The sequence below is a fragment of the Crinia signifera genome, chromosome 4, assembly GCF_055691185.1.
Source record: "Crinia signifera chromosome 4, ASM5569118v1, whole genome shotgun sequence".
Taxonomy (NCBI): domain Eukaryota; kingdom Metazoa; phylum Chordata; class Amphibia; order Anura; family Myobatrachidae; genus Crinia; species Crinia signifera.
Window position 1 is genome coordinate 296187577 of NC_139220.1, and position 10149 is coordinate 296197725.

General features: G+C 42.2%; 1 protein-coding gene across 1 annotated transcript in view; it reads left to right on the plus strand.

Annotated features, from left to right (window-relative positions):
• The window catches only part of LOC146075653 (intercellular adhesion molecule 5-like), a 60103-nt gene extending 53248 nt beyond the window's left edge, over positions 1-6855 (plus strand). The window contains exons 6-7 of the mRNA XM_083185083.1: positions 91-348; positions 5651-6855. Of these exons, the coding sequence (XP_083041209.1) occupies positions 91-348; positions 5651-5739 (347 nt within the window). The 3' untranslated portion in view covers positions 5740-6855. The remainder of the gene's footprint in view (positions 1-90; positions 349-5650) is intronic.
• The last annotated feature ends 3294 nt before the right edge of the window (positions 6856-10149 follow it).

Sequence of the window (10149 nt, forward strand, 5' to 3'; positions counted from 1 at the left end):
AATGAGCATACATGTAATCTAAGACAGTCTATTTCCAGCGTGACGGGTTTTGTGTTATTAAGTGTTTTGTTGTTGTTGTTGTTTTTTTAGCCAAGCCAAGTATATCAAACATTACAGTCAAGCCATCCAGAGTGCTACAAGGACAGAATGTGACGCTGACCTGCGAGGCCGCAGGATTCCCCCCTCCCACCTACAGCTGGCACATGCCGACTCCCAATGTGGTGTTGTCCAAGGATAAGCGTAACATTACTATCCCGAAGGCAGACAAGGAGCATGATGGGAGTTATACCTGCACGGCTACAAATAAGCACGGGTCGGATGCAATGGCGCGAAGGATCACTGTAGAAGGTAACGTGATGCCTCTTAATCAATTCTTATAACGTAATAGTTATTGCAGAAGAGATACATGCAGGGGCAGATTAAGGGGTGAGGGCACAACAGTAATGGCCGCCCCTTGACTAAAATTATTTGGTGTGATTAGATCTACAGTGTCTAGATAGACAGTCAAAAGATCTACCCCAAAAGGCCAACATGCAGTAGGTCGACAGGGTTAAAAAGTCGACATTGGAAAAAAATACAGAAATGTATTTATTTGTTATATTATGTGCACATATTAACTAAGTAAGCAGGACAGTTTACAGCAGGCATGTCCAAAGTCCGGCCCGGGGGCCAATTGCGGCCCGTGCCATCATTTCAAGTGGCCCGCAGCCTCCAGCCAGAAGTGGGTGGAGCATCAGATGCAGGATGCACAGCACATGACACTAAAGGTGGGGTCCCGGTGAGCGTGCCTTTACCTTGCTGTCTGCAGCAGTGAGGAGGTGCCGGCCGCCACAGTGAGATGTGTTTGGCAGCTTTCGGGTGAGTGTGCGTCCAACCCCTGGACATTCAGAGTGAATGGGTGCAAAGTGGGGAACATACAGTGAATGGGAGGCATACAGTGAAGGAGGGGCAGGCTGGGGGACATACAGAGATGGATGGTCAGGCAAGGGAATATAATGTGAAGGGGGCAGGCTGGGGGAAATACAGTGAAGGGGCAGGCTAGGGGACATACAGTGAATGGGGGCAGGCTGGGGGACCATTCTGATGTGATTAATGATTCATAGAATGTCAGGCTGAATGGTCGGCCCCCACACATTTTCACCACACCAAATCTGGCCCTCGTCGCAAAACGTTTGGACACCCCTGGTTTACAGGGACAGTATGTGACTGTTTTACCCGTTTACACTCCATGTAAGATGGCATATGGTACATTTCTGACTGACAGTACCAACACAAGCATCCACATGTGCCGGCCCCCAAACAAGTGCCGCCCCTTGTTACATCCCTCACGTGCAGGGCCGGATTATAATGGGAGCACAAGGTGTCAGTACCCCTGGGCCCCCCTCTAGCTAGGGGCCCCCTTTTTATAGCTAAAGGTTTTGTGCATGGGAGTGGGGTAGTGCTGCAGCTTCACCTATCTGCCAATGTGACAATGATTAATGGTGCTGAGCATCGGGAGCCAAGGCACACTGATTGCACAAGTGTGCAGTGCATTACTGGGAGTTGATAGTTGTCCCATGATACTTTGCACCAGAGGGTAGAGGCTGAGACGTTTGTGCTGAGCTCTGATTGCTGGAGCTCATTACATGCTTCTCATGCCCATGGAGAACAGCAGCAGCAGCAGCCTAGTCATGGTAGGGTTTGTAATCAGAGGCAGCACTGGGACTGTGAGGTCTCCTACAGAGTAAGGTGCAGAGGGACAAACACAGGCTTTTCATGTGGTTATATCAATATATATATAGAGATAGCAATGGTTATGCACTCCCTGTAACAGAAAGCAAGGGGCCGGTGCCTTCACAGGAACACAATTCAGCAACATGGTGGTGCAGCAACTCTTAGCCAAGGTTCAATAAAGCAAGAAAGTCGCCATATGTAACAACGTTTCAATTTATATACTAAATTTTCATCAGGTTACAAACCTATATATATATATATATATATATATATATATATATATATATATATATATATATATATATATATATATATATGTTACCCATTGACTAAGTTTACACTGTGTTTTGACAGTGTAATATTCTCCCATGCAGTTTGCGGCCAGTAATGACAAGTGCAAGGCCCCCCTGTCTAAAGTGTCCCGGGCCCCCCCAAGGCTTAATCTGGCACTGCTCACGTGCCTTATGGGAAATTCACCACTGGATACGTGGATTCACTGTATAGATCTTCCTACGTAATAGCTGGTTATGCCCCTTATCTCTCCTCTTGTATTGTCAGTCACTGCCTGATTTCCTGGGGAAATCACCCACTTTAGAGGCTGCTGTAAAACAATGAGAATAAGAGGCTTTGGTGTTTGCTTTTGGTTATAGCTGTGCTGCAGATGTCGGCTGTGAACAATAGGCTGGTTATTAGGGTGGAACTCCCGCTATTTCCACACAATTACTAGTAGTCACAGACTCAGTGCTACTCCTTGCTAACTGCAGAGCTACCCAGCCTGTGCTCAGTATCAATATAGGGGATTCGGTCATTGGGTCACCAGCACGTAGCGAGGGCAGCGAGCCATGCGAGGGGACGCGGTGCTACGCTTTAGTGTTTATGTTGACTGTGTTGACATTCCGTTAAAAAACAAAAAAACATGTCGACTTTTTAAATTTTGACCTTACCCATGTTGACCTAATGACACTGTCGACCTAATGTCATGTCTACCTTCCTGCATGTCGACCTTAACTCATGTCGTCCTAAATGCATGTCAACCTAATGGTGTCGACCTAATGCTTTTCTACCATAATGCTGGTGACCTAATGATCCATACCCCAATATTGCAGGGACATGAGCGATGTGAGATCCCCTTTATACAGCTCAGTGTTCCCTCTATAATGGGATTACATGTTAATGTTGGCACAATGGTCCATTAGACCTAAGCGAAGACATTAGAAGTAAACACAGACACATCAGTTACAGAACTGGATTGTAATTATATAACATAAACACATTCCCTGCCTCACTCCTGCAGAAAATGTTATGGTCCGCATTCTGGATCTGACTTACTCCAGCAACATGTCGGCATTCTGGATCTGACATACTCCAGCAACATGTCGGCATTCGGAATCTGACATACTCCAGCACCATGTCGGCATTCGGAATCTGACATACTCCAGCACTAATGCTGCTTTTACTGAGAGCTTAGAAAAGAATAGGAAACAAAAAGTAATGAAAACATAGAGAGCAGGAATTATATCGCTCCTGCTATTCTGGAAATGCTTGATAAGAAAAATGGATTTGTGAAGATGCTGGCAAGGATACGGGTTATTGTGCAAAGGCCGGTGACTGTTTCAGCAGGAAGTGATCACAGAAGAACACAATCAGTGGACAACAAGCGGTCCAACAGCAGGGGTGGGGGAGGGGGACGGAGGCATAATAACATGCTGCCTACTTTTGAAAAGGCAGTTCTGGGAGATGTAAGCAACACCTACAGTATTTGTGCGGCAACGAAGAGCAGTAGTGGCACAGTCCAAAATTCAAATAGTGGAGCCAGCAACTGCCCCCTCACCCAATCGCTGGCAAAATTTACCAACAGGAACTCACTGGCAGTTGCCCCCCCCCCCCCTCTCTGCATCTGCCGCTGCTGAAGATGGTGCCCATAGCATCTGTAATAGTCAGAGAAAGAAACCCCCCCATCTGCCACTGCTGTAGATGGTGCCCATACTATCTGTAATGGTCACAGAAAGAACCTTTAAGTCTGCTCTGTAACCAATAAACTCCATTATGAGAGATGTTTTCCCAAAGGCTTGACTGTGTAATAAAAACATGTTGCATTCTGCTATTGTCTCTTGCATATTAAACGCTCCACCCACATCTATCCCTTCCACCAGCTGCTCGCAATTTCCTATAATGAATCATACATCCATTTTCTTGTAGCACACATCCTCATTATTTTCCTCCCCAGTGTTTCCTCCGTGGTGGGGGATGAATGATGACATCATCATTGTGTTGCAGCCACCCAGCATGGCCTCAGATAGATTGCTAGACTCTTCAGGGAGTCTGGGAGATCACCACTACATGAGGGAATCTCCCTGACATTCATGGAGACTCAGCAAGTATGCTCTTCCCAAGCCATCTCTTGACAGTGTACCTAGGCTGATAGAGGAGGGACTGCAGAGCAGCAGGGAGCATTAGCTACTCACTTCTGGATTTTTAATTAAACTGTTGCATGAAGAGATCATGTGATGTACTGTAGCAAGATTGTGATGTCACCACACCTGTCATCACTATTTACAGTTCCCAACTTGATCTGTACCATAGTAATTCTAAGTTCCTTGGTAGTATTCTATGCTGTGCAGCAAAATATGGTGTCAATGGGGGCAGTTCAATGTGGAATAATACCCGAGATATTTAATACATCTAAAATATTTTTCATTAATATAATATATGTATATCTGTACCCATTATACCATCTTTGTTTTCATAAAATTGTTACTGTTCTTTAAAAACTAATTCCACTCAATACTAAAAATAAATATTGTGAAGACTTGGTGCATCTAGAACTTTACTTCGCTTGCTCCAGAGATGGCAGAGAATCCATTGGATACATTGAATAGGACAGAAGAAGAGAGGTTAAGGCAGAAGAGGTAGATTTCTGGTACATCAGCATAGAGGTAGTAGTGGAAGGTAATGGAGTGTACAAGTTCACAGAGAGAAGAGGCATGAAATGAGACAAGCTGAGGGCCAAGAACAGAATGCAATAAAAGGTGGCAGTGAAGAAGAATATGACTCAGAAGTAGAGAAGGGGAAGGGGTGTCCTGAAAGGTAGGAGGCGAACTAAGGGAGAACAGCGCTGTGAGGCCAAATGAGTGTAGGTTGTCGGGACTAAGTAGATGGTGGTTGACTACATTGAAAGCAGAAGAGAATTCAAGGAGCATCAGTAGAGAGAATTGACCCTTTAGCTTAACCATGAGTCAATTTGGTGGAGCGTATTCCCAGTTGCATAATGTCAAGAAAAATTGTGAGTGGTGAAACAGTGGGTCATTGTGTACCAGTCACTCACATACTGGAAGTAGAAAGGTTGAAAGAAATGGGACAGTAGTTGAAAAGAGATATTGGGGAAGATGTATCAAATCTGCTAAAGGCAACTGAACTTCTCCACTTTTTAGAAGGTCTTCTACATTTCTCCCATAGAGTAAAGAGATGCTTTCATGAAGTTAAGATAAACAGTGAAGGTATGGAGATGGAATGAACCTTTCCATAGGGACAGGTTGGCAGGGACTCTGATAACCAAAACATAACCACTACATGCGGTAGAGAGATTAGATTTGTCCCACAAAGTAGGACAGCTGATACTCATTATATTGTTGGTAACTCTTTATCCCTTCTAAAACAGTATGTTTCATTTTGGCTGAACTTAGTCCTCATAGCTGCTTTGCTCAGGATCTACAGATGTAGGACACATACAAATAAATGAGGGGTGAAATGTAAAGGTTGCAATCAATGTATGGTGGCTTCAACAATAATGAGACTTCAAAGTGACATTTTTATGTTTCCTAGTATTCACAGGTCCATGGCGGTGGCGTTAGACTATGAATAGGGTTAGAGAACATATAATATATCATATATAGATTTCAATAACCATAATCTTTATTGTTATCATTTTCTGTTCCAGAAGACAACAGCAGAGGAGAACGGACAGAACTCGCAGTGATGACATTGGCCGTTCTGACATCAATGAGTTTGATTTCCCAATGGTGTTAATATCAGTATCAGTATCACACATTCCAAGAGACTAGAACGTTTCCTTTAGGTTATTGTTTTCAATTAGCCTTAGGCTCACAGCTAATTGCCATGCCGAAACAATCCAGACAGTGGGGATGACCCCGCATGTGAATGCCCAATTTCGGATAGAACTGTACAGCTCCATGAGCAGAAAGTTAAAAAGTCCACTTAAAAGTCATAGTTTCACATGCGGGAAAATCCCATTAATTCCATAGTTTATACAGAATCATTGGGTTTCCGCTCATGATATCCCAATTTTTAAGAGCAGTAAAAAGACTATTAAATTGAATATCCTTTTCCCATGCCTTGGGGTTTTCAGTCGGCAATTAGCAATACCCTCTTAGTCTATAGTTTCTTTTTTATACAGTACATCACCAAATGCAGGTAAACAGAGATACAACACCACAGCAGGCAGTATAGACGGCTGAGGTCAAAATACACAAAGACAAAACATTGGTACAAAATAAACAAAGTGGAGCGTACACTCTAAGGTGTGAATTACATAAAGTAAGAAGACTAATCTGTAATGTGGAACAAGGAAAGACCATTTTGGGGATGATTTATGAAGCAGCTAAATAATAATGAGAGACTCCTCGGGTGACATTTAGGGGGAAATTTACTAAAGGAAATTTGTAAAAAAATAGGTGTATTTGTATCCAGAAATATACTTATTTTTGACATTTACTATCCCGAAAATACGGCAATTCGTATTCGTAATGGGATGCGAATTTTGCGATTTTGAGACAAGAAAATTGCGTTTTCACATTTTTGTGCGAATTCGCATACTTAATAGGGTGCGAAAAGTGCCATTTTGTGCACGTTTTTGCCGTGAATTTGCATCTAATTAAATATGTGAAAATAGGGACAAAAATGCGATTTTAAAAAGTGCGATTTTAAAAAGTGCGATTTTGTGCGATTTTGAAACATGCCTAAAAATCACACCCTCTTAAATTTCACCCCTCATGTCCAAAAGAAAGTTAATGCAGTGACACAATTCAATTGGTAGCAAGCCAGGAAACAGTTATATTAGAGCAAAAGAGAACAGGATGTGGGGGGGGGGGGGTTTATAGTTGAACCATAGACACCATGGGCCAAATGTAATAGGGTGAGAGTTTCAGAAAGTGAGAGATTTTGGGAGAGTTTTCCCATGTTTTTTAAAGCAGCAATCATTTACATGGCAAAACCAGGTTGATTTTGCCATGTAAATGATTGCTGCTTTAAAAAACATGGGAAAACTCTCCCAAAAAATCTCACTTTCTGAAACTCTCACCCTTTTACATTTGGCCCCACGTCTGAGTAAATTTGTGGTACCTGTTGTGGAGGTAGAATGGGACTTTCTATGGCACTGTGGTACCAAACTTTACCTTAAATCAACTTTAGGAAAGGGGCATATGGATGATTCTAATGGGAACCATTCAAACATCAGGATGAGCGGAATATATAAACTGACAGGCTATCAGCAACACTGTCTAGAGCCTTGAGCATTAGCCCCATGGATACATAGTAATGGTTATATGACTTTACTAATAAGATCTGCAATCTCATCCCAGAAAGCCGCTATCTTGTGATCTTGGGGCACCTTCCACCGAATTTGAATATAGCGACCCAATTTACGACATCTTCTCCAATAAATAAGGGAGTCTCATCCAAACATTTTATGTAATCTCTTTATGTGGAAATGGATGATTTAGAATCCTCCCCCGGTGATGGGGGATGAGGAATTGAGGGACAGAAGTTTGTACATTTTGAATTAAAGTATTGCACATAAGTAAGGCACATGAAAAATACATTGTTTTGTGTTTTCCATTTAACAAAAAAAAATGTAATTAGAAAATAAATAAAAAGTATATGACAAAACAATAATAGAGGCTGGTTTCCAAAGTTTTATAGATATGTGTTGACCCTCGTGTTTTGGTTTTGGCTCTAATTTGATCAAACTGGCCTCGTGTATTTTGGGTATGGTTTTTTATTTGTATTTTTTTTATTCAAAAATAATAAAAACTGCTAAAATGATGTCATTTTGTCCTGTTTTTGTTCCTACAGTATTATTGACCTCAAACACCATATTTTCATCTATTTCAGTTCAATTCGTACCATCTCACAACTTGCAATACTGTTGCACTGAGCTAGGTGGCTGAGTAAACCAAGAGACTGCATTGGGCGGCACATGGGGGGAAATTTAATAGGGTGAGAGGTTTAGAAAGTGAGAGATTTGGTAAAAAATCTCCAGATTTTTTAAAGCGGCAATCATTCACACTGCAAAACCAGTTTGATTTTGAAGTGTGAATGATTGCCGCTTTTAAAAAACTGGCGATTTCTTACCAAATCTCTCACTTTCTGAATCTCTCATCCTATTAAATTTCACCCATGGTAGTTCAACGTCAAACATGGAACATCTAGGAAACAGAGTGGCACTGCAATAATAGACAGGATGGCAACTTAATAAACTATAAGACCCCATAGAACATAACCAAGAATGTTTGATTTCATGAATAGAAGGCAGGTAAACAAAGGAAAGATTGCTTTATTAGTTAATTTAATTGTTTGATGTCTAAAAATGTATTTATAAATGGGGCATTGGTATCAATGGTTGACAATTATTTTATTCTTTTATGGCCTTTTCTCTTTTCCGTTGCTGCAAAATAGTCATAAAAATATTTTAACAAACCAAACAAAAAGAATTCTGGTGGTGTACTTGCACCGCCTCACCTGGCACTAGAGAATAGAAAAATGTATAGGTTGGTTGGTATGCCTGCACTCTGAATTCAAATGTAATTACCCCTGCTACTAGTGATTAAAGAGTCTGGTCCCTGGTACAAGAAAACAGGAAGGATAGTCACTGCGTCTGGGGTAGTCGATCCAAACAAAGAGAAACTTTCAAGTACAATCGGTTATTTAATCCAAGAATGTCACAATATGCACACAAAAAGTAACAATGTAAATAGTTTAGCTCCATATCAGGGCCCAGATGTTATTTTAAAAAGAATTTAGCAAAAAAATAGAACAGGTAAAATAAAATAAACCAGTATTGTATAAACAACAAATATTAATGGAGTCCAAAGGGAATATAAAATAATTTGACAGTTTACACTGGCGTCCCGGTGTTATTTAGCTGTCACCTAATTTTTGTAAAGATGGGTTAGTTCACAGGTATATGTGCTGTTAGTTCTATTTTTTTTTTCATCACTTCAGTGAGGAGATGTGTATCTCTGGGGTGGCGTGCAGCCTGATCTCCAGACATGGCTGTGGTTATTAGAGAAGGTACACAGACGCAGTTTGGCTCAGTGGGTGCTTCACTCGGCGTTGCTGTCTGTGTGTGAGGAGGCAGATGAACTGGAGCTAGGCAAGTGGTTGGAGAGCAGAATGTGCGTCTTGAAAAAGTCCCACTGCTAAAGGGACTAAGCGCATTGTCCCAAAGCTCCTACTGTGCCACAGTTACCTTCATCCCAGCTCTGCCATGTTTGCTGACCATCGCTTTCCCCCTATTTGCCTTAGGGTGGGATGCACTAAAGCAAAAATGCACTAAAACCCGATCGCTGGGTTACTGCGATGGGGGCCAGCAAAACCTAGCGATACCCCATAGAAGCCTATGGGCTTCTTATTGTGACCCCTGCTGCCCAACATTGACCCCCTGATGCCCTGTACCAATGCGCCCCCCAAGGTACTGTACATACGGGACCCCTAACTTTATGTCAGCACTTAGGACGGGGTGCACTATCATCCGCCACCCCTTACTGCCACCTCCCGCCGGCTACCACAGCGATACAGCGAAGCAGCCGGTGGGGGCTGAGTGGGTCCCTTCTCCGTGCACCCAGAAAGGGAAGTACAGGGCTAGGGAGGAGAAGGTCACTGGTCTGGGCAGCACAGCAGGAGGCTGCCCAGACCCTGGTGAGGGGGGAGCCACAGGGTTCGCGCAGGGCAGCGGCGGATTTACCTACATGTAAAAATGAGGTAAAAACCCTGCATTTTTGTGATAGTGCATCCTGCCCTTACTCTCACAGAGTTTAAAAAAGGGATAACAATAGAACTAACAGCACATATTCCTGTGAACTAACCCAACTATACAAAAATTAGGTGACAGCTATCTAACACCGGGACACCAGTGTAAACTGTCAAATTATATTATATACCCTGCGGACTCCCTCAAGAATTGTTGTTTATACAATACTGGTTTATTTTATTTTAACTATTTTATTTAATTGCAAAATTATTTTTAAAAGAACATCTGGGCCCTGATATATTGTTGCACTACAGAGCTAAACTATTCACATTGTTACCTTTTGTGTTTGTATTGTGACATTTAACCTATTGTACTTGGCAGTTTGTCTTTGTTTTGATCAACAGACGACTAAATCTAAATAAAAATAAATGTATACTTTCACCCCAGAC